The 23659-nt window shown below is 53.2% G+C and overlaps 9 protein-coding genes across 9 annotated transcripts; 5 read left to right on the forward strand and 4 right to left on the reverse strand.

Moving 5' to 3' along the window:
- Positions 1 to 36: 36 nt before the first annotated feature.
- CDV56_106978 (isoaspartyl peptidase/L-asparaginase) lies at positions 37 to 1428 on the forward strand (the record flags this gene model as incomplete). Its single annotated transcript, XM_026760597.1, has 1 exon — positions 37 to 1428. The coding sequence occupies one exon, from the start codon at positions 37 to 39 to the stop codon at positions 1426 to 1428; it is 1392 nt and encodes a 463-aa protein (XP_026614062.1).
- Positions 1429 to 1541: 113 nt separating this feature from the next.
- CDV56_107046 (cytochrome P450) lies at positions 1542 to 3292 on the reverse strand (the record flags this gene model as incomplete). The annotated part of the gene is made up of 3 exons (XM_026760665.1): positions 1542 to 2699; positions 2762 to 3037; positions 3092 to 3292. The coding sequence occupies 3 exons, from the start codon at positions 3290 to 3292 to the stop codon at positions 1542 to 1544; spliced, it is 1635 nt and encodes a 544-aa protein (XP_026614063.1).
- A 912-nt stretch (positions 3293 to 4204) lies between these two features.
- Positions 4205 to 5447, forward strand: CDV56_107165 (putative lipase/esterase; the record flags this gene model as incomplete). The annotated part of the gene is made up of 2 exons (XM_026760784.1): positions 4205 to 5356; positions 5406 to 5447. 2 exons carry the CDS (start codon positions 4205 to 4207, stop codon positions 5445 to 5447), a joined length of 1194 nt encoding a protein of 397 aa, XP_026614064.1.
- A 573-nt stretch (positions 5448 to 6020) lies between these two features.
- On the reverse strand, positions 6021 to 7730 carry ARG1 (argininosuccinate synthase; the record flags this gene model as incomplete). The annotated part of the gene is made up of 9 exons (XM_026760877.1): positions 6021 to 6308; positions 6364 to 6439; positions 6490 to 7058; positions 7117 to 7169; positions 7222 to 7293; positions 7352 to 7423; positions 7495 to 7515; positions 7572 to 7613; positions 7673 to 7730. 9 exons carry the CDS (start codon positions 7728 to 7730, stop codon positions 6021 to 6023), a joined length of 1251 nt encoding a protein of 416 aa, XP_026614065.1.
- A 959-nt stretch (positions 7731 to 8689) lies between these two features.
- CDV56_107390 (NADH:flavin oxidoreductase/NADH oxidase) lies at positions 8690 to 10039 on the forward strand (the record flags this gene model as incomplete). The annotated part of the gene is made up of 2 exons (XM_026761009.1): positions 8690 to 8869; positions 8954 to 10039. 2 exons carry the CDS (start codon positions 8690 to 8692, stop codon positions 10037 to 10039), a joined length of 1266 nt encoding a protein of 421 aa, XP_026614066.1.
- Positions 10040 to 10431: 392 nt separating this feature from the next.
- CDV56_107461 (putative salicylate hydroxylase) lies at positions 10432 to 11973 on the reverse strand (the record flags this gene model as incomplete). Its single annotated transcript, XM_026761080.1, has 6 exons — positions 10432 to 10783; positions 10835 to 11573; positions 11623 to 11680; positions 11742 to 11818; positions 11865 to 11869; positions 11927 to 11973. The coding sequence occupies 6 exons, from the start codon at positions 11971 to 11973 to the stop codon at positions 10432 to 10434; spliced, it is 1278 nt and encodes a 425-aa protein (XP_026614067.1).
- Positions 11974 to 13951: 1978 nt separating this feature from the next.
- On the reverse strand, positions 13952 to 15380 carry CDV56_107608 (uncharacterized protein; the record flags this gene model as incomplete). Its single annotated transcript, XM_026761227.1, has 2 exons — positions 13952 to 15253; positions 15321 to 15380. The coding sequence occupies 2 exons, from the start codon at positions 15378 to 15380 to the stop codon at positions 13952 to 13954; spliced, it is 1362 nt and encodes a 453-aa protein (XP_026614068.1).
- Positions 15381 to 17639: 2259 nt separating this feature from the next.
- On the forward strand, positions 17640 to 20786 carry CDV56_107755 (glutamine amidotransferase subunit DUG2; the record flags this gene model as incomplete). The annotated part of the gene is made up of 6 exons (XM_026761374.1): positions 17640 to 17858; positions 17913 to 18038; positions 18091 to 18222; positions 18269 to 18820; positions 18875 to 19061; positions 19114 to 20786. The coding sequence occupies 6 exons, from the start codon at positions 17640 to 17642 to the stop codon at positions 20784 to 20786; spliced, it is 2889 nt and encodes a 962-aa protein (XP_026614069.1).
- Positions 20787 to 22300: 1514 nt separating this feature from the next.
- Positions 22301 to 23597, forward strand: CDV56_107917 (putative LaeA-like methyltransferase; the record flags this gene model as incomplete). Its single annotated transcript, XM_026761536.1, has 5 exons — positions 22301 to 22356; positions 22411 to 22521; positions 22576 to 22847; positions 22915 to 23302; positions 23462 to 23597. The coding sequence occupies 5 exons, from the start codon at positions 22301 to 22303 to the stop codon at positions 23595 to 23597; spliced, it is 963 nt and encodes a 320-aa protein (XP_026614070.1).
- Positions 23598 to 23659: the final 62 nt, after the last annotated feature.

Genomic DNA, 23659 nt, shown 5'->3' on the forward strand with positions numbered 1-23659 from the left:
TCCCCTCACAAGCCCTGATCAGCGATACAAGCGACCATGCCCGACTCCACTTCAGCGACCTTCAAGCCTACCCTCATTCTGCACGGCGGCGCAGGCAACATCCATCGCGCGACGCTCCCTCCCGACCTCTACGCTCAATACCATGCCTCCCTCCTCTCCTACCTCCGCTCAACGAAAGATCTCTTGAACAGCGGCGCCAGCGCCCTAGACGCAGCCGTCCACGCCGTTTCCTTGATGGAGGATGACGAGCTCTTCAACTGCGGGCGCGGCAGCGTGTTCACTTCGGCGGGGACAATCGAAATGGAAGCATCCGTGATGGTCACAACAGTCAACGGAGCCACCGACGACGAGACGCCAGGATCCATCAAACGAGGTGCAGGCGTGATGGGGCTAAAGAACGTGCGGCACCCGATCCAGCTCGCGAGAGAGTGTCTCCTCCGAACGGGCTACGATGCCCACGGCGACCCAAACGGCGACGGGGGGAACATGCACTCGCAGCTCGTGGCGCCGTACGTGGAGGAACTAGCTCGGGCGTGGGGGGTGGAGTTCAAACCGGACGAGTGGTTCTGGACCAAGAGGCGGTGGGAGGAACATCGGCGCGGGCTGAAGGGGGAGGAGGAGTCCGTGTCCATGAGCCAGGGGACGGTCGGGTGCGTTTGCCTCGACCGGTGGGGCAATCTGGCTGTTGCGACGAGTACGGGCGGGATGACGAATAAGGTTCCCGGGCGGATTGGGGATACGCCTACGCTCGGGGCGGGGTTTTGGGCTGAGGCGTGGGAGGAGGTGTTGGGCGAGGGCATGGTATACCGGTCGTCGAACCCGCGCGATGCGGATACTTATTCTGAAACTGCGTCCATTGGGCGGATGGCGGGTGCGGCGATAGCCGAGTGCATGCCGCCGTTTATGAACAGATTACTGTCGCCGTATACGCGGTTACCCAGTCTGGACATTCATTCGCAAGGAGTGCACGGCTCCGAGAAGCAGGCACTCCTCTACCAAGGATCTATACCGCGTCGTGTCAGACGACGAGCTGTTGCGCTATCAGGGACCGGAAACGGGGACTCCTTCCTCCGCGTTGCTGCGGCTCGCACCGCTTGTGCTATGCTTCGGTACTCCCAATCGTCGTTCCCTCGTACTCTCGCGGAAGCTGTCAGTGCCGTAGCCGGACCGGATGGAGAACTTCAGCGTTCCGCGGGCCGGAGATGGAGCAAAACCGGGGAAGGTGCTGGGGGCGTCATTGGGATCGAGGCCGAGATGGTGGTAGATGCTACTGGCAACGGTTTGCACGGGGATCAGAAGAAGGGGCTAAGTCGGGGCAAGGTGGTGTTTGATTTCAATTGCGGGGGGATGTGGCGAGCGTGGGTGGAGGAAGATGCTACCGGGAAGGAGGTTGAGAGGGTAATGGTTTTCAAGGAGGAATACCAGTAGCTGGTTGATCATAGTTCCAAGCCATGCTAGATGAACCTAGCTGAAAATCGGCAGCTGCAATCTGGTACAAGCTACGAGATACATGTAAGTACATGTAATCGACACAGAAATCTTTACCACCCCTTCAACGGGGTGAATCTGGCCAGCACGCCATCCTTGGGAGCAACCGTGGCCGACAATCTCACTTCAAGCTTCGCACCGGGGTCCTTCAACTCCATCTGAAACCGTCCCACAGTGGCCGCAACAAGACAAGCCAGCTCAGCCTTCGCAAATCCTTGTCCGATACAACTCCGGGGGCCATGCAAAAAAGTTAAAAACGAGTAATTACTACTGGCACCGCCGGTATTGGCTCGCCCGGGACCCAGCCACCGCTCAACATTAAACTGGTCCGCGTCAGGACCCCACAGTTCCTTGCTGTGGTTGATGACTTTCGGAGAGACGATTATCCTCGTGCCCTTGGGAATAGGGTATCCGACAAGCGTGGTATCTTTGGCTGCATCGCGCACGGTGCCCGGAACAGAAGGGTAGAAGCGGAAGACCTCGTTGCAGAAGGCGTTGAGGTATGGGAGAGAGTCGAGAGTGGCTGCGGAGAGGGGCTCGGGATGCTCGACTGAGATGGGGGGAAGGTGGGCGCGGATTTCCTCCCGGAGGCGCGTCTGCACGTCCGGATGCTTGCACAGGGCGTAGACTGACCACTGGAGGGCTGTGGAGGTGGTTTCGTGGCCGGCGGCGAGGAAGGTCATCATTTGATCGACGAGTTCCTCTTCGGTGAAGGCGCCGCTTTCCAGGGCCACGGAGACGATGTCGGTTCCGGTTGCGGCGGAGTCTTGCTTCTTCATCTTTGCTTCCTTTTCACGGATCATTTGGCGGGCCACGTCGCGGATGTAGAGAGAGCTTTCGCGAATCTCGCGGTTTCGCCTCAGTGGGAGGCTTTGCATAACTCGGAGGTTCGCGACTAGGATGCCGATGACGAAGATGATACGCATTGCGAGCGACGGCTCCTCGAGGAGCCGCTGGTAGTGCTTGGTGAGGTCATTGTTAGCATCGTGGAGAGAACCAAAGTCATGGTCCATTCCTGCGACACCGATGATGTCTAGAGTCGCTCTGCTAGCCCAATCGCTCACGCGAACAATATTGTCTTTGGTGTCTGCTCGGTTATGGAGGTCCTTTTCAATCAGCTTGACCATCTCAATGCTCTTGGACCAGAAAGTCGGGTAGAGGTCCTTTATGTGGCGGTAGGAGAAAGCCGGCATAAGATTCTTTCGTTGCTTCTGCAAAACGCAGCTCCATGAGTCTGGGAATGCACATTCTGGCCAGCAAAGAGCATGCTCACCTTATGCTCGTCTCCCTCAACGAGAAGCACGCCATGCTTTCCTGTAACGCGTGCAAGGCTTTGCCTTACCATCTGAGGCTTGGGAAACTCGTATACCTTTGTCACAAGGAGCTCACCCAGGGCTTTAGGGTTCGTCAGGAATACACGTTCGAGATTCCCCATGATATAGTAACGAATTAATCCGTTGTTTGGCACTTTGTGAGCCCATTCGATCATCTCTTCGAAAGGCGATTCGATGAGATACGAGCTCGTGTTTCCGGTAAGCCATGACCAGGCCTGTTCTCATAAGATTCAGAAACTTGCTCAGTCCGCGTAATAAAAGAATCTTACCGAAGGTGTGGGAATGTGTTTTATGGGGGTGAATAATCTAGGGTACAGGACGAGGGCATAGATGATCCTGAAGGAAGTAACCGCGAGAGATAGCACGACGAATGTCGCCGTTGGTGAATTAAAAATCGTATATTGAGGCCTCAGGTAGACGGAGGAGGCAATGGCAAGGTAAAGTGCCGGCCATGGGATGTTGATCGACATCTTAGAGATCCTTATGAAAATCTGGCTAAGGGAGCTGAATTCAAATTGCCAAAAGGAAGAAATGCCAGACTAGGCTCTTTTGTGAATGTCGACTATCAAGTACTGGAGTATACTGTTGCCTGATTCGGCCAAGTGATAGAATTCAGGGTGTCTTAAGAGGTCGCGAGCGATCTCAACGCAATCTATTGTCCTTGCGTCGGATGCGCCAAATCTTCAGCGAGAAGATAAAATGAAGCTCTTGCTGAGATTTGGTCACTATTCGCAAGACTGCGAATGAGTAGCTCCCAACGAGAAGCTTCAGAAGTCGAGAAATAGCGGATTGTTGATGGTGGATCGGATCAACTGAATTTCATTTCTGGCTTTTAGACCACAAACATCAGGCAGCCTGTTGACTTGAGGTTGAGTCCGACTCCTTTGCGAAGTTCGTAATGACGAAGTTGGTGAATGCAACAGTATGAGAGAGAGTCGGATGAACCGGTCTACCCGACTCGATCATTGTCATCCTTGTGGGCCAATCTGGCTTCTTAATGGACACTGGAATGCGACTAATGACTGTCATCTTAGGCAGCAGTTCAAATTGACTGGAGTAGGCTGATTTGACTAAATCATATCGTTTGTGCTGCTTGACATCTTGCCAATCTAGATTGTCATATTGTCATATTGTCATTGTCCCTCGATGAATGAGTTATGAAGAAGCATAAAACCGGAGCTTCTTCTGCAGCCCGATTCATTGGCACGATGTTGATGCAGGCACGTGATCCTGTCTTTTAAAGTCCTGAGTCCATCATCTTCACCATCCACTTTCTCGAAAATGGCAGAGATGGCTTTCTTCTACTGCTATTTGATACATGCACAATAAGCATTGACAAGTGTTGATCGTGCCACCCGCATCGCCAAACCGCCGTTACACAAATGACGGCCCTCGGAGCAAAAAGCCATATCCCGCCACGGCTCACCCTGCTCCAAAGACTCCAACTACTCACAAGACGTCTCATCTCCTTCCCCCGTCTCATCTTCGGCATCACCTGGGACCTCCTCTTCAACCGAGACTCCGCCTCATTCAGAACGATCTGGATGAGAAACAACGCCCGCGTAGCCGCAACGGTCCCACTCTCTCAAGCACGCGCACTCCAGCGCCCGTCAGGATGCACAGTCGCCTCGCTCTGTAAAGCCCTCAACCTCCGCCATGAGACCGTCGAACTAGACGCAGGCAGCACCTTCCACCGCGCAACCCTGCACTTCATCGACTGTGACCCAACCGCGCCCGGCGCCACCGGGAACGTTCTGCTCTATTTCCACGGCGGGGGGTACATCTTCCCCCTGTCAGCGGGACACTTCAAGTTCGCGCGCGCAGCTGCGCAGAGACTCAATGCGAAATGCGTCCTGCTTGAGTATACGCTCGCACCGGAACTCAAGTATCCCGGCCAACTGGCGCAGGCGGCCGCGGCGCTGCGGTACCTGTTGCAGTACCATGATGCCACGGATGTCACGATAGCGGGCGACTCGGCGGGCGGGAATCTCGCTCTGGCGGTTCTGGCGCATCTGCGGGAACCGCATCCGCTGGTTCGGCCTGTTTTTGAGGGCGAGGAGCAGCAGCAGCAGCAGCAGCAGCAGCTCCGTGCGGCGCTCTGCATCAGTCCTCGCTGTGCGAATGAGGCCACCGCCGCGAGCTATACGTACAACGCTTCTAAGGATATTGTCAGTAAGGCGACGATGGAGCTGTTCAATTCGAACTGGGAACCGGTGAAGGAGGAGGTTTGGGCGACTCCGCTGGCTGGGACGAAGGACTTTTGGCGATCTATTCATGCGAAGAAGGTTCTGATCCTCGCGGGCACCGACGAGGTTTATGTGGATGATATCCGGCAGTTTGGTGAGATGCTCGGTTCGTCGAGCCAGGCTGGCACTGAGCTCGTTCTGTGCGCCGGAGAGGTCCACGTACAGGCTATTTGTGACATAGCCGCGGATAACTGGGATGGTGTCATGCTAAAGGTTGCTCTCAACTGGCTACAGAATCTGAGGGAAACTAAATGGCCTGGAGATACTGTTGCCACCAAGGTGGAAGGGGTTTGCTCTTCATGGGGCCATACCGACACCCTCATACCCAGTCATGCAGGTGAGAGTAACGTCACCGACATCGGTGAATGTCACTACATAGCTGAGAGTGCAGGCAATATATTATTGAGGACTAGTAATAGTATATACCCATTTCAAAAACATCATTAAACTACTCCATCCTACTTTGTACTGTAGTCACACCAGCTATAGCAACCGTGGAGGGGGTGGCATCCTTTAATTTAACTCAAATGGAGTGATCTGGTTGGTCAAGAGAATGTATAACTACCTAGAAGAGAGGATTGGTCTACCAAGACTGATCTAATACTCAGAATCCTAGGTATCATTATTTTGTATGGAACATAGTACATCATGTTAATTTCATTCTCTCTGGATGCGCTCCTACACCCACAAAGGTCTCAGGACCATCACCTGCCTGATAAAATAAGAGTATGTTGCTATAACAGGCCCCCTCCACAAAGACTATGATGAGTTATGACAATTGGGACAGACGTCATGCCCGTTGATGATGGTTCAGGGGGAAGGCGTGATCATTCATTCTTTTGTATTCCGTTACAAGTCAAATGCTCAAATAGATGTATAATATAAAACACAGATACCCGAAAAGACTCAGGGCCGCAAGCAGCCCATCCTAAATTATCCTCAATCACACGCTTTACATCTTCTCGCCGTTGGCCTGCTTCATCTGGCCGTACTTCTTCAGACGGATAGCGGACACGCCAATGAAGCCGGTGGTCTCGGTAGGAGCAAAGTCACCGATCTCGTCCATGCTGGACTCGGACATGTCGTACAGCTTCTCTGTCTCGGAGGAACGGCCGAGAATGGAAACGCTGCCCTTGTAGGCGCGGCAACGGACCTGTCCGTTGACGGTCTTCTGGGAAGCAGTGATGGAAGCCTCGAGGAACTCACGCTCGGGGGAGAAGTAGAGGCCGTTGTACAGGAGCTGAGACGAGTTAGCATTCCACCCCACAAAGTAACTCGGCCGGGTAGAAACAAACCTTGGAGTAGTTGAAGGTAACAAATTGGTCACGCAGAGCACGGACCTCACGGTCCAAAACCAGACCTTCCAGATCACTGATGTCGAATTAGAGACAACCGGGAAAAGACAGTTTGAGGTAACTCACATGTGAGCAGCACGCAGACAGGTGAGACCAGGGGTCTCGTAGCAACCACGAGACTTGATACCGATGAAACGGTTCTCAACAATGTCGATACGGCCAACGCCGTTGCGGCGGGCAATAGCGTTGGCGGTCAGGAAAAGGTCGACGGCGTCGGTAGCGACCTTCTTCTGGCCACCCTCAGTGTATTCGAGCTTGACGGGGATACCCTTCTCGAAGTGAACGGTGAAATCCTCGGGCTGGTCAGGGGCGGTGAGAGGGTCCTGGGTGAGCTTCCACATGTCGGAGGGAGGGGTGACATCGGGGTCCTCGAGGATACCGGCCTCATAGGAGCAGTGGGCCAGGTTCTCGTCCATAGACCAGGGCTTGGCCTTGGTGGAGGTCACGGGAATGCCCTTCTCAGAGGCGTAGGAGAGCAGGTCGTTACGACCGGCGAAGCGGTTGTAGAAAGCAGGGTCACGCCAGGGGGCAATGACCTTGATATCGGGCTGCAGGGCGTAGAAGGCAAGCTCGAAACGGACCTGGTCGTTACCCTTGCCGGTGCAACCGTGGGAAACGGCGAAGCAACCTTCCCTCTATACATTCCTTGTCAATGTGCGATTCTGGCGTGGTGAATCACCAGGGAGAACCAACCTTGGCGACCTCAATCTGAGCACGAGCAATGACGGGACGGGCAAGAGACGTTCCTTCAATGGAAATTAACATCAATACCGGTTTCTTTTGGCACTCGTGACATACCCAGAAGGTAGACGTTCTCGTAGATAGCATTGCAGGCAATGGCGGGAAAGCAGAGCTGCTCAATGAACTCCCCTGCATTGCTGTTAGATTCCAATGTAATCACCCAGGCAAATCTCTCGAGTATACATACGGCGGAGGTCGACAATCTCGCACTTGACGGCACCGAGCTTCAGAGCCTTCTCCCGGATAGCGTCAAAGTCCTCTGGACGAGCGGTGAGTCAGAACATCAAGGACGGACCAATTCGCAATTCGAATCTCGCAATGATGAATTACCTTCCTGGCCAACATCGGCAGCTATTGAAAACGTCAGTCATGCTTTCCGCCTTGTCCAAAGTTCGGAGCCGCCTTACTGAAAGCAACAACCTCGTAGCCCTCGTCAATGAGCCATTTCACTGGAATCCGCGGTCAGCACGGGCCGGAAACCCCCATGGTGAAAGTGTGGGGCAATTACAGATGACACTGGTGTCGAGACCACCGCTGAAGGCGACGCAGACCTTTCCTTTCGACATGATTGATGTGTGTGATGTAGCAATTGATGGGAAGGGAACCAGGAGCACGAGAAGGAACAATTGAGGAGGGAATGGAGCTTGGGGATTGAGTCATTCCAACAAGTCCGGGAAGAAAAGTTTTGGCGGGAGAAGTGCCTGAGTGCCTGGCGGTCTGGGGCATTGCCTCTTTGGGACTAGGGCGCTTGGCACCGCCGAAATCGCTTCGTGCGATAAGATAAGAGCGGGGCGTCGATCATTGCCGGATACAACGGCAGGACCTCCAGTCTTGGAAGAGTCAGGAGTGTCGTCGTTGAGATGGTTTCTGAGAAGAGATCATCTGGAGTGCCTTGATGGCATGCATGTGTTGACGAGGATCACTCGAGGAAGCATGGATCGAGTGCTCCATGCCTGAGCGAGCCGAGCGATAAGCACCCACTTGACTCTTATCCGGTGACATGATGCGCCTGCAAGAAATGACTCTCATCACGAAACAGCTTCAATATCACAAATAGAAAACTGATGGTGATGGAATCCATTATTTGGAGTCACTCGAGATATTGCTGACGAAGGATGACCGCTGATGCTCTAATTCTCGGTAACATCATGCAAGGAAAAAAGGGCCGAACCATCCAGGTATACCTAGGGACATCGCCGCGATCAACCAATGGAAAAGGGAAATTCGAAACAAAAGTCTCAGTCAGAAAGATGCAACTCTTTGATCATCTTACCTGAAGCTCTTCAGGTCCTTGTGCTTCCCCTCACTCAGAGATATAACCCGGCTTTGCTGCAAGGCCTCGGCACGAGCACTAGAACAGCGTTACATCATCCATCTGCAAGACGATTTCTAATCACCCTCAGGTTGCACTGACTTTTACTCTTATATCTTCTGAATCTTGCATCTCTTCTTCTTCTTCAACTCTCTATCAAGCGGTGTTGATATTCCAGTTACGTATAAAACATCCCACCAGTGTCAATTAACCATGTCGCGATCTGAAGTGCCAGACATCGAGAACAAACCCGCCCCGGGTATCTCTTACTTTACTCCTGCCCAAGAACCGCCTGCAGGCACAGCTGCTAACCCTCAGTCTGATGGATCGGCACCTCCGAAGCTCTTTCAGCCCCTCTCGGTGCGGGGTCTGACCTTCCACAATCGCATTGGTGTGAGTACCAGTTCTTCCCAGCCATCTATGCCAGCCTTACAATTTGGGGGGAAAAAAATGGCTTACATGCATGATAATGACTAGCTATCACCGCTCTGCCAATACTCGGCCGACGATGGACATATGACTCCCTGGCATATGGCACATCTTGGAGGGATCGCCCAGCGAGGGCCAGGATTCTTGATCGTCGAGGCAACAGCAGTCGAGCCCGAAGGCCGGATCACCCCGCAGGACCTGGGACTGTGGAAAGACTCGCAGATTGAACCATTGAGCCGCGTGATCGAATTCGTCCACAGCCAGAACCAGCTTATCGGAGTGCAGATCGCACACGCAGGTCGCAAGGCCAGCACCGTCGCGCCGTGGCTGTCGGCCAACGATACCGCCTCCGAGAAGATGGGAGGCTGGCCAGACCGCGTCAAAGGCCCCACGAATGAGCCCTTCAACAGCCGGAACCCTGTGCCGAAGCAGATGACCAAGCAGGATATCGAGGATTTGAAGACCGCCTGGGTGGCTGCTGTGAAACGGGCTGTCAAGGCCGGGGCGGACTTCATCGAAATCCACAATGCGCATGGCTATCTTCTGATGTCGTTCCTGTCACCTGCGGTAAACACGAGAACAGACGAGTACGGAGGCAGTTTCGAGAACCGCATCCAGCTCAGTCTGGAGATCGCCAGACTCACCCGGGAAGCTGTGCCCAAGGATATGCCTGTCTTCCTGCGGGTCTCCGCCACCGATTGGCTGGAGGAGGTCCAACCCAACAGGCCCAGCTGGCGAGCGGAGGACACTGTCATATTTGCAAAGGTGCTGGCAGACAGCGGATACATAGACGTGCTTGACGTGAGCAGCGGCGGCACTCATTCGGCGCAGCATATCCACGCGAAGCCAGGCTTCCAAGCACCCTTTGCCATTGCTGTGAAGAAGGCCGTCGGGGACAAACTAGCAGTGGCATCAGTGGGCATGATTGACAGCGCACATATGGCTAATTCCTTGCTAGAGAAGGACGGACTGGACCTTGTGCTTGTTGGACGTGGCTTCCAGAAGAACCCTGGGTTGGTGTGGACCTGGGCCGAAGAACTGAACCTCGAGATCTCCATGGCTAACCAGATCCGATGGGGCTTCTCGCGGCGCGGTGCCGGTCCCTACCTGAAGAAGAGACAAGAGAAGATGTAAACTCCGTCACGGGAACCAATTGAGGTTTTGTGTATCGTGTCTTGCATTCCTTAACTTGTTCGTAAAGTATGTGCCATCGAATTGTGTAGAGTCCATAGGTTGCTTGTAGTCAACAACGCTGCGAATAGATTGTGAATCATCAAAAGCAGAAAAGCTAGAAATAAGAAATATATGTACACCCAATCTGCCATGAAGATAGTTCACTGCAGGCAAAATGAATAATGACAGAATCTGCTTAACACGCTAATGCGAATGCACCTAGGGAAAGAGGAAAGAATCACAAAAGACTAATCTTGCGACCACATCACAAATGATGGCGCGTTGTTGTCAAGTAGTTCCCATGAAGCTCTGCCAAACACAAAAAATCATCGTTAGCCGTCTCATTCACATAACTAGCTTATAGAGAATTCACCTTCCCAGGCCTCCAAGGCCACCTTCTCTGCATCCCATCCCCAGAGGAATTTCTGTGTCTCCCGATCGGCCCATTTGTCGGGGTTCGATGCACCGTTCATCGCAGCGCGGAACTGGTCGTCGCGGGCTTGTTGTTCCGGTCCGTCTGGAAGATGCAGGGTAGCGCGGTTGGTGGTGCCGGACTGCTGCACCGTCTCTGCGCGTTGTTTGCGGGATCGTTCGTATGCCTCCAGGGCCAGGGGGATTTCACTCCGCGAGGAGATCGTGGACAGGAGGACGCCGAGGGCGGCGGCGTCTTCGACTGCCTGAGCGGCGCCTTGTCCAACGTACGGACTGCTTGCGGGTTAGTGAGAGTTTCCAGGATGGCTGCGAGTGAGAGCTTACAGCATTGGATGGCAGGCATCGCCGATCAAGGCCACGCGGCCCTTGATCCACGTCTTGAGAGGCGGGTGCAGGCAGAGCTTCCACTCGAGGACTTCGTCGTCTTGGACCAGGTCGATGAGCTTCGTGACTCGCCTGTCCCAGCCGCGATAGTGATCGACCATAGCCTGCTTCGAGCCCTTGGTTGTCCACGACTCTTCGACGTCGCTGCGGTCTGGATGAAGCAGGACGATGTTGTATAGCTGGTGGTTGCGGACCGGGTAAGCGATGATATGGCGGTATGGGCCGATCCACCGGGTCGCTTGGGGCTCGTCGATGAGCTCCTTCAGCTCGGGATCATGCTCCATTGCGCTTCGGGGAAGCATGATTCTGTACGCAGCGTCTCCAGTGGGCATGGCCTTGGTAGCTTCCGCGCCGAGCAGCTGGTCGCGAATGCCGGATTTGATCCCGTCTGCTGCAATGACTACATCGCCGTACACCACGGTCCCGTTGGCAAGGGTCACGGCTGGAGGGTCGAACTGCACGCGAGTGACCGTCGAGTTGACTCGTACTTCGACGTTCTCCAACGCCACAGCCTTTTCGATCAGCGCATCGTGGAGATCTGCGCGGTGGACCACTACTTGCTGGCCGTATGTCTTGTTCACGGGCATTGTTCCCAGAAGACTGCCGTCCTCCCATCGTCGGACGTGAATGTGTTCCAAGGCGACGTCCTTGGCGTGTATTGAGGGAGAGACTCCCCATCCTGAAGATACATTAGCTGTTTTCATTGAGGCAAAAGGGATTCCACTCACTGTCAAACAGCGTCAGCATGTTCGGAGAGCCTTGGATTCCAGCCCCGACTTCCATGAGCTATCCGGGGTCAGTCTGAACTTCTCGTATCTCTCATGCTCTGAGGAGCTTGGTTGCATACCTTTGGGGCAGATTCGAGAACAACGACATGATGTCCTCGTTGGCCCAATGTCAATGCGGCAGCCATACCACCAATGCCTATACCAGTCAGCCTACGGTAGGTCATCCACATCACTCAGCATACCGGCACTGAAAAGTCAGCTTGAACCTGGAATATAAGGGCAGCAGTGTAGGAAATTGGCCTACCCAACAATAACCACCTCGAGAGGTGTTTTTGCCCGTGGTACAATCATGGCGATGAGACGCTATAGCAGACAGTATAATCCAGATGACGACAGGATTGTACACTGCACGGCTGTCCGCAACTTGCTTTATCTGGTAATCTGGTTGAATCCCGATCTTACCACTTCGCCACTGACGTGCCAAAATTGTACATGTAAGGAAAGCGATGAAGAAGTAAGTAGTAAGGATGATGAAGGATTATATCTGCTCTCGCCGGGAGAAGCGGCAAGTATTCCAGTCTCAAGCGAATGGACTTCCCCACAGCCCGGCGAGCGCGAAAGTAACTATCATTTTCTAATAATGTGATTACCTCCAGTCCTCCATATCTCTCCCGTCGTCGGAAACTCGTACTCGTAATAATGACTCGAATGAGATTCAAAACGTCGACCAGTCCGAAACTAAGCGGGGCTCGGGGGAATTCCAGGCCAACATACCAGAGCCAACAATCCTTAACATATTATCAACATACACATGCAATCCCATGTCAATCAACGAATCAAGACATGACCCCCTTGACTTGCAACTCGGAGACCGCGCAAATCCCCCATTATTATTGCCCGCTCGGCACCAACGCCGGGTGAACCACTCTTTGCGCAGTGGCCCGGCTCTGCTCAAGCCCGCATCTGCCGAAACACGTCAACCCGTCTCTCCCCAGACTCATCCCGTGGATTTTCGTGGGATGGTCCCTTGCGGCCCACAAACTGGCTTTTTGGATCAGTATCGGACCATATCTATGTTGGGGGCTGCTTTGCGGATAATGATGCTAATCTCTAGGTCACGGCAAAGGATGGGGTTGTGCATTGCCGATGGGCGCCCAGGTCATCTTGCTATACCCCCTCAATATCCAGACAGCTTGCCTGGTGCAGCCATGGCTAATTCTCAGATTTGAGTTATGCACCAGGGAACTGAACTGAGATGCAGCCTGCCGGCCATTAAGCAGCTTTACCAACGCTGTCCTCCTATTCAGTAACTCTGCGCTCACGTCCGAATGTGTCAGCAGTTGAGCCGTATGGTCATTTTCATCTCAGTCTCTGATTTACTATGAACTTCACGGAGTGTAGATACCTGGATATCAGACTACATGGCACATGGACTATCTATAATACACATCTGACCGATCCCCACAATTCGCACGACTTATTCCCCATTCACGCTGATAATGATCCACCCGAGGCTGGCAGGAAGACTAGGAGTCAAGTATCCGTGCCGGCGAACTTAATATAGAACAATCGGGCTGGTTTGGATCCCCTAAATGTATTCGACTGAGAAAGTCAAATCATGCAGTCTACTTCCCCATACGGAATCGGGCTCGTCCCGCTCGACGACTCGGCAATTGATTGAGCTTTCAAGGTCCGAGGAGGATTCTGGTCGAATTGTCTGCGTATACAATATACACGCGGGTTGGCCTTGTAGAATGGGATGAGATGGACGTCCTTGTTGTACAGTTTACGGTCTTGAAAATCTGGAATGCATTGCTGCTTCATATTGCTTTGGTTGATTGTTCAAGGTTAATGATACTAAGGGAGGTGGAAATCACTAAGGTAGTCACATATTCATGTCTTTCGTTTGATCGTGTTCTCGTGCCTCGTAAATGACAATATGATAACCCATACTTCCGAGTACGATGTAGATGATGGCAGATCTAGTCTAACCCAGTGACTCAATCTTGAAGGCCTCTGTGTAAGTGCAACCTCGAAGTGAAGCGATTTGACATGAATGAGACGCGTGCTGAATAACCATTTCAAAGGAGTGATGAGACACCCACCCCAACGCCTGAAAATATGCAGAGAAGCTATATACATCGCTCTCGCCAGGATGGCCCTGGGTGCAAATGAGAGACTGAGATGAAATGAATGAAAAGGGCAAAGAAGAAAAAATAGACTCAATAATGAACCGGCCTCGCGTATGGACATCCACGTCTCTGGCATTTCGGATCATGACTGTACAATAGCATATACAATGGCATGGTGCATATGCGAGAGGAAGTAATCAGGCTGTAAACATCAGCCGCAGGCGACTGGACCGCTTTTTTTTCTCCTTGGGCTTTTTGTCCTTGTCGGAATGACGCGATTCCGCTTTGGACGGGGCCCTTGATGGGGCCTTGGAGGGAGCTTTGGAGGGTGCCTTGGAGAAAATCTTTGTGTGCGTCCGCGACGGAGCCACCGATGGTGCTTTCGAGCCCGCGTCAAAATCAGACTGATGGTACCGAGAGCTGCTTCTCGGGGCCCGCGAGCGACGGGAACGGCGGGATGAAGCAACGGACTCATCGTCGTGGAACTTGAATCGAGGATCTCGCATCATACGTGCCGTGGTGATGTCGATACCAGACATGGCGGCGGCAGTGGGGGTGATGAATTCACCATCGACAGATGTGCCGAGGCTATCTGCTTCCGCGTCAGCGACACCACGCCGCCACATCTCGACTCCGCTAAGACAATCGGTGTCGAATTCAATCATGTCTTCCACGATGACGGACTGTCTATCTTCTTGCCCCTGCCCCCGGATAACGTCGTTGCCGGCAGATTGGATCTGCTTGATGATCTTGTACCCGCCGAACATGACGATCGTAACACCGAGACCGACACCGGCGGCGATCAGGAATTGTGGACTCGCTAGCAAGGCGAAAATGGTCGGGGCGGCCGACTTAAGGGTGGACAGTGCAGCAGGTGCCATTTTCGTCGCCAGGTTGCTGATTTCAGCCAAGGTCAGCGCGACAGCAGCCATGGCGTCCGGATTCTTCTGAAGGTGAGCAATCGTGGCAGTTGCACTGTGGTGCACACAGTTGGCTTCCTCGAGAAGCCATTGGGCGCGGTCGACCAAACCATTGAGTTCAGGGTCTTCGATCCTTTGGAGTTGCTGTTGCTGTGAGGATGGATCCCTGGTCAGGGCCGACGGATGGAACTCGCCGTATGCCAAGTCCATATCGACATGAGCATCCGATTTGGAACGACTCGTCATCGGGCGTCGCTCAGGTTCCCTGGTGATATTATGATGCGTATGACGTCGGACCATGTCCGGTGGACGGGCGTAGTAGGACTCCGTGTGCGAGGCTACCGAGTGCAGGTCCTGTTCATAGTGCGAAGGGGTGCGATGATGTCGAGGGTGTCGCGAATGTGTGCTTCTGCTTCTGCGAGAGGGAGCGACTGACGGCGCATCATCAATGTGATAGTTTTGCAAGGCCCTGAGGGCTTCCCTTTCGGCAATCTTGGCGTTGCGCTCCGATTGAATCTGAGCCTTGCGTTCACGATATGCATTTTTGGCCTGCGTAAAGACCCCGAAGAGGTGTTTACTCTATTGTGCAGTGGTCAGATCGAATTATAACGGTTGGAGATGACGAGAAAAAGTGCCAAGTGCCTACCGTGCTCACTACCTTGCCGGACTTGTCGATCACGGCAATCGTCTCGCCTAACGGAGGCATACTGTTGGGTAAAGGATGCTAGATTAGACAGCATTCAATAGCCACGAATAACTAGGTCGTCAGGATAAGTCCAAACTGCTGTCACCCGTCTCAAATCAGTATAGACGATGATTCATATAATGATGATCGGAGTCGGTGGTGGCTCCGAGATCAAGCGGTGAAGAGCAGCTTAGATAGTGTACTGTACTCCGTAGATAGAGGTGTTGGCGCAGGTGGAGAACGGGGACTTTTCCCCTTATTCTTATTCTCCGCCAGGGAGAACTCAAAGAACAACCTAAGATAAGATTCTGAAGGTATCTCCAGATGATCAAGGAGCACGGACGGAACCTGGGAGGCGAAAAAGGGACATAGAAACTGGTGCCTGTTTCAAGGTAAGGTTTCTCAGCTGAGATTGGAATCTTAAATGCACCAAAGTAAGGTACCACCCCAGAAAAATAAGAAGAGTAAGGCCGGGCCTGACCAACAAATACGATGACTGTATTGAGTCAGGGGGGCCAAGACCATGAACAACTCAAAGTTCTGAGGAAGGAATAACGAAGAAAAGAAATGGGGAGGCTGGGATGGTCGACAGTTGTAGCAAGATTCGGCGTCTAAATAAGAGCGAAGCAGCGAACAGGATGAAATTCCGCGAGAATATTCGGCCTGCTTGGGTGTGATGAAGCTGGCGGACAAGGCAGAAGAGCTTAGATTTCCAAGGCGTTGGAGTCAAATCATCGTTGAGACCTTGAAAACTGAGCCCTGTATGAAGGAGATTAGTGCTTCCTGGTCTCTGTTTGGGTTGCAAAGGCAGCAGGATTAGCCATTAAGCCACCCATCTAGAAGATCCGTGGGGACGGCGATTTGCTGGCACAACACGATCAGGATGCATGGCTGCATCATCCATGATCGTTGGCTGCACTACTGTACTCGGGCCAGTAGAGTTGGTTGGGCACAAGACATTGCTGTTGTATGAGTTATAAGGAGGTACTTCTGTCGTCCTGATGGAACCAATCCTTCGATGATTCATTGCTGTTTAAGAAAATTCTTGATAATGGTGGATGACACAGGTCAATAGGTACCGGGTGATAAGAGTAGCGGTGATGTTGTAGATTCTGATTGGTGGGAGATGTCACCGCCACTGTGGCTGGTGTACTGCCACACCATTACGTAATCTCTTCTGATACTCTTACAATACGCGTAATTTAGCCCAAGCATTTCTCTCCATCCAGATTCCAGTTTTAGCCAGATCCTCAGACGCTTTTCATATTTATTGAAAAAAAGGAACATAAGAAGGAACAACAAGTTCATCTAATCTAGATTCTGTTGGATACTCCTCTGAGGCAAATGGCAGAAGAAACGTCATGGCTGACTATCAAACCTGTTGTCCCGTCCTATGTAAGCCTTGAGGAAATGGAATGATGATGGACAGCTACACCGTATCTCGGGCACAAAAATCATGTACCTACAGTAGCTTCTTTGTTCATATCTCAGCTAGGGATAGATAAGTCAATGCGACTGTGACTCTCTTTGCTCATTTCTCGTCTCTCGTCATTCTCCCTTGTCTTTGCGACATCTTTGTGTTCCCTTGACCTCAAGATCCTGATGGGTATAAAATAAATGCTACATCTGCCTGCTACACCTTCCCTGGGTCACTGATAGTTTGACTTATTTTTTGAGGCTTGCAGATTAGGACCTGATGGAATATGTCTCAATGCAAGACAAATACTCTGATAACCCATCTTCTATGGGAACCTAGGTCAGTCCTGCCTTGTATCTGAGCTAGCAGCAGACCTCGATAATAAGCAGAACAAAAGACTGCAGTAGTATTTTCCATACTGACCCTAGAAGCAGACAGTCATGTTGTCGGAAGAATCGAGAGCGCCTTCGAGGTATGTCACAGTACTTCATTACTCAGGAAGGATCGCTGGCTGTTTTGCTCCGTTTTGATGCTTTCGTTGCTTCTGCCCGCACCGCCACACCTTCAATCACGACATCACCGCAGAAAAGAAGCAAAAGAATTCCCAGGAGTTTTGTTGACTGCGCACTCAATCAAGGAGCGATATCGCCAATTCCTGTTATTTTCTTCTCATTGTATTTTCATCATTCAGTTAACCTCTTCATATGTATCTACGGTGTAGTTCTTGAGGTGACTCATCCACACCACTGCAAGAGGGCATCACGTGGACGAAGCAGACCATCACTTCCTCTCCCAAACCAAAGCCACAGCATCCAATCCTTAGAAAGACTGGCTAAGACTCTCTGTTTCATCGTGTCGTAGCGATGAACAGCGCAGTACAAGGGAAACCTGGTCCCTCAATGGAAATTGACGGGTCGGACTCGCGGCCTTTGACTCGGCAATTCCTCAACGATGGCCCTGATCATCTGAACACCCGATCAGACGGTGGTATCGGACATCGAGTACAGGCTAGTCGATCGGTGCTGGCTCTGGTCATAGACGATGAATGTGTTTTTGCTGGGTTACAAGGAGGAGATATTGTGGTAAGTACTTCTAACTCCTGACCCTTGGTAGACATATACTGAAACCCGGCATAGGCATGGTCTCTCGAGACATATGAACTTGTGCTCTCTGTTCACGCTCATCAAGAAAGTGTCCTGGGCCTTCATCTGTCCGAGGATGGCGACCTTCTCTTCTCCAGTGGTGGAGATTCCGTCATCAATGTAAGGGACTTTTGTGCGTCCGTTGGAAGTCCCAGCTTGTTGACTTCTGTAGGTCTGGTCGACGAGGACTTTTGATCGACTATTTTCGATCCATTCTCATCACGATGTGGGCGATATCTTCTCCGTGGCGTACTCGTCAAGCCTGAAGACGATCTATTGCGGAGGTCAAAATACTAGCATTCAGGTAGGCTTATATTGATCCTCAAAAGCCTCGGTACTGACTATTGTAGTGGTGCGACCTCGCCAAAACAGATGCAGTCTCGACCAAGCAGTCAGCCGCTCATCTGTCGAAGCGCACGCACCGGTTCTTTGATTCCCGGGGGCCCGATGGGACACGCGCACCCCGGCCGGACGCGGGTGCTGATGGCGTACGGGCAGTCATCCAAGGGGGTCAAGTCCTGACCTTCAAACGCGACCATCACAAACTCTTCTCGCATCATGGATACATCTACACCATGCTTCTTGTCCGAGGCTTGCTTGAATCATCGCCTACGGAGGAGGTGCTTCTGACGGGCGCCGGCGACGGCGTGGTCAAACTGTGGCGTTTGGACCAGGACGAGGCGCCGTCTGAAATGGCAGCGCTCGAGAACGGGGATCCGGTTCTTGCGCTGGCCGTCGACGGATCGTTTCTCTATTGTGGCCTTTCCGGGGGTGCGCTAAACATTTGGAATTTGGACTCGCGCCAGTTGGTGAAACGCATCACCGGACATACGGGCGACTTATGGGCGGTCGATATTGTTCAAGGATTGGTGGTTTGTGGTGATTCGAATGGAGTCATCAAGGTATGCTCTTGATTTTACTGATGTGTGGAGCCGTGGGCTGACCGTCGTGGCTAGAAATTTAATTCTCGATTTGAAGAAGTGGGCAGCTGGATTGCTCACGGAGGAACGATGCTGGCGTCTGCAGCCGGTCGATTCAAGGACCGGCTCATCTACGCCAGTGGAGGCAATGACAACACAGTGGGCATCTGGGATTTGACGGAGGTGTCTAGCAAGCAGGATGAGCTGGCACCGATCAATAACGGTAAGGATAGTCACAATATCTGACAAAGTCACGATGCTCATATGAGACGCAGACGAAATGGTCAACTGCCTTGCCCGATTCGTCGCCTTCAAAACAGTCTCGGCCAGCCCGAAGTTCGCTGGGGAGTGCAATCAGGGAGCGGCATTCCTCCGACGACACTGCATCTACTTGGGGGCGAAAACGAAGCTCCTGCCTACGGGACAAGACACAAACCCGATTGTGTACGCACGATTCGGCGCCAACTCGCCCGATAAAGTCGACAAGACTATTCTGTTCTATGGCCATTACGATGTCGTGGGTGCGGATGCCAACCGAACCAAGTGGAACACCGATCCGTACCAGCTGGCATCCATCGATGGCTTTTTGTACGGCCGTGGAGTTTCGGACAACAAAGGGCCTATCCTGGCGGCATTGTATGCGGCTGCGGATCTGGCACGGCAAAAGGCGCTTCCTTGCAACGTTGTTTTCCTTATCGAGGGCGAGGAGGAGTCAGGCTCGCAAGGTTTCCACGAGACCATCCGACAACACAAGCCGGAAATTGGACCGGTTGATTGGATTCTACTGGCCAACAGTTACTGGCTCGACGATTACAACCCCTGTTTGACATACGGCCTGCGGGGTGTGGTGCATGCCAATCTGATCGTCACCAGCGACCACCCCGATCTCCACAGCGGCATTGACGGTAGCGCATTGCTGGATGAGCCCTTGAAGGATCTGTCGATGCTGCTGGCCAGCTTGGTGGGCCCTAAAGGGCGGGTCAATATCCCAGGCTTCCACGGCCTTGTCCTTCCCTTGACGGAGGCCGAGAAGCAGCGATTCGCAGACGTAGCGAGGATTCTGCTACCGCAGCACCCTGAAATCACCGACTGCGATGCGCTCATCAACTCGTTGATGCACCGGTGGCGGGAGCCATCTCTCACCATCCATTCCGTCGAGGTACCCGGAAGCAGCAAGGCGTCGACGACCACCATCTCGCGCAAAGCCAAAGCCAGCCTCTCGATCCGAGTCGTCCCGAATCAAGAAGCAGACGAGGTGGCCGCCAACCTCACCCTGTACGCGCAGGAGCAATTCGACAAGCTGGAGTCGCAGAACGACCTCACGGTAGAAATCACAGGCAAGTCGGATCCCTGGCTCGGCGATCCCGACAACGAGATCTTCGAGACCCTCTCGGAAGCGATCACCGCAGCCTGGAGCCGGGACCACACCAGCCAGAAACACCAGTACCCGCCGCTGCAGCGCGCCGCCAAGCGCAAGGACTCGCCGGGACTCGCGCGCACCGACTCCTCGGACAGCCTGGCCTCGCACATCGACCGCATCATCATGTCGACGACGACCTCGTCGGCAGGCAAGAGCAAGGCCCGCCAGCGCACTGCCCTCAGCACCACGGTGCCCACCTCGTCCACGCTGACGAGCAAATCGGGCGCCATCGCCTCGCCAGACGCGAGCGGGGACTCCTCGTCCGACGAGAAGCTTGCAGCCACTGCCAGCGAGCCGGTCGCTACCCGTCCATCAGTCCAGCCGATCTTCATCCGCGAGGGCGGATCGATCCCCACGATCCGGTTCTTGGAAAAGGAATTCTCAGCGCCGGCGGCCAACCTGCCCTGCGGCCAGGCGAGCGACAACGCGCATCTGTACAACGAGCGGCTGCGGGTGGAGAATCTGTACAAGAGCCGGGAGATCTTCCAGTATGTGTTTGCGCGGTTGCCGGAGCGGCGTCCCAGCTAGTTTGCTGTTTCTGCCACAGCCTCACATGTAGACAATCGAATCGCTTTTTATTGTATCCGGTATTACCTTTCTAGTTTTCCAAACAAGGCAACCTTTCCCTCATCCCATCAGTGTCTCACAGTAAAGCAGAGTGCAGACAGACCTTCCCCTCCTGATCGTCAGCGCAGAGCGCAAATGCAACTGCAAAGCCAGGTAGCGTAGCCTAGCGCATGCACGGACTTTTGCTAGTCGAGCCAGACCTTGCGGGCAGTGCTGCCGTTAGACCCGCACGTTCAACAGACTGCAAACTGCAGAGCCCGAGGAAGTAAAGCAGATTAATTGCAGAAGTACTCCGTAGAACGTTTGGCTTGAGCAGGGTTGATGACAACTCCACCCGCGCATGAATATGATTGCCTGACTGTATCCGGATCCATGAGTGCGAGTGGATCTCGTCGAGCGTCGGTGTCCAGCCACTCTCCCAAGGCACTGGTTAGTTGATTGTGTGGGCAGTAAGCACAGCCAATGATGGGCGTCCGCGTGTATGAACTATTATTTAGCTTGAAGAATTGAGTAAGTGACATGATGCAGAATTGAATCAACGTCGTCTGCATGGATATTAAGGAGGTGAAGATGAAGTAGGTGGATGAGGGGTCTTTTAATTACTACGGAGTACAGGAGGATTTCTAAGCATCTGGTTCACTATCATTGGGAGTATTAATATTCATGAGTCAGGATTCACATTCACTGTCACCTACCGAGTATCTACCAGGTAGACTAACCAGACCAATCTAATTCCAAATTGCTCAAGCGCAATTGTAGTTGCAAATGCAATAGTGGACCCCAATTATTCCAACCCACCCAGCGGCCTGGCTTCTGGAACCGTCAGGCTGCATTTGCATTTGCATGATTGCCTGTGGTAAGACCGTGGAGTTCAAGTTCATTCTAGGATACCTCCAGAGTAATCCCTAGTGCTTACGAGGCCATCCAGGAAGCAGGAAACCGACAGTCGCACCTTGCTCAGGCCTTGCCACCAAGACCTTGGGCCTTGGATTTTCCATGACACTACTCCGTAGACTAGACTAGATACCAAGAGTAAATCCCTGAGCTGATCCCGGCCGCCCAGACTCGTGGGCCGTGGGTGTGGGCGTGGCAGTTTCCCTCTCCAGCAGCGTGCATCCGAGAGCATCCTAAACCCGCTGTCAGTGTCGAGCTAATGGGGCCGGCAGAAGTCTGTTTGTTCCGGATGGAGTGGTGTAGTGTGGCGTGGCGTGGCCTGGCCGAGGATAAGATGATATGAGTGTATGTCATAGTGCACGGGGAGTGGCTGTTTTGTGCTTGTGTCTGGTGAATATCCTGTACTCTGTATGCTTGGTGTCTCTGGTTTATTTAGGGTTACTGGCTTACCATTCACTACCTTCCTCTTCTAGATGATAGTGCAGTGTACGAGATATTAAATATTCTGTAATTCTTTCATTATATCTTTCAGTGCTTCTGCTTGATTGAGACTCCCTGACATCATATGCTCATGCAACATCATGGACGCATCCGACGCAGCGTACCTCCTAGGTCGTGATCCTGAAGAATCCAAACGGTACACATGATGCATCCTTCTAAGCTGATATGACTGCTGACGGGTATGGTATAGCCTCAACGCACAACATGCCTTCCTCGTGGACGTCATCGGCGGCACCCCCATCCACCCCTCCATCCCAACGGCAAACATCCGCTCCATAGCAGACGCAGCCACAGGAACAGGGTACGCCAGACATGGGGTCATCCAGATGATAGCCACAGACTGACCACAAAATAGGATCTGGCTCATCGACGCCGCACAAACCCTCCACAACCGTCACCCGCGCCATAAACTCGCCCTCCACGGCTTCGACATCTCGCCCGTCCAGTTCCCCTTCAGCTCGTTCAAAGCCCCGCGGCATGAGATCCGGCTGACCGTGCACGATATCCTGCAGCCGTTTCCGAAGGAGCATTGGGGGCGGTATGACCTGGTGCACGTGCGGCTCCTCGTGGGCGCCATGAAGGAGGTGGATTATCCGCGGGCGGTACGGAATCTGTATGATCTTCTGAGTAAGTCTCTCCTCCCTCTCGTTCTGAAAGGCCTCAGAGGGCAAGAGAGGAATGCTGATGGACACAGAACCCGGCGGCTACCTCCAATGGGACGACTGCGACACAACCGCCTTCTGCACGGACAACCCCTCCCCCATCGACATGGAAATGCGGCAGATCATCGTCGATGCCGTCGAGAAGCTCGGTCTCTGTGCCTCCGCGCCGCAATACCTCCATCACCTCGTCGCGCAGACGGGCTTCGTGGACGCCCGGCTGTACGCCAACAGCACGGCGGACAAGCCGCATCTGCGCGCGCCCGCGCGGTCATGGCTGATGCAGGTGCTTCGGGCGCTGATGCCGCACGCGATGGTCAAGTCTGGCGAGGTGGTGGATGAGAAGAGCGCCATCGAGCGCGCAGAGCGGCTGGTCGAGGAGTTTGGGCGGCATTGTACGTCGTCGTTGCCCTTGGTGAATCTGTATGTTTTGGTGGCGAGGAAGCCGTTGCCGGTCAGGTCGTGGTGTCGTTGTACAGTCATGTAAAGATTGCCGTTGACATTGATAATGACAGTGATGATAATGATAATGAACTAATTTTTCCTATAATACCTCTGTCACAAGCAAAACATTCTATGCAGCTACCAGATTCGCTTGGCGACCATCTCGTACCGTTGCACATGGTCCATCGACGCCTCGCCCTCTTTCGCAGCCTTCTCCTTGTCCCTCTCCTCCCGCGCCTTCAACCGCCGCAGTGCCTCCGGGTCATCCACGTAGATCCACCGCCGCTTGTCGTCGTTCACCTCCACCACCCCCCACCCGCCCACGCGACTGCCCCT

Source organism: Aspergillus thermomutatus, assembly GCF_002237265.1.
Source record: "Aspergillus thermomutatus strain HMR AF 39 chromosome Unknown NODE_106, whole genome shotgun sequence".
NCBI lineage: Eukaryota > Fungi > Ascomycota > Eurotiomycetes > Eurotiales > Aspergillaceae > Aspergillus > Aspergillus thermomutatus.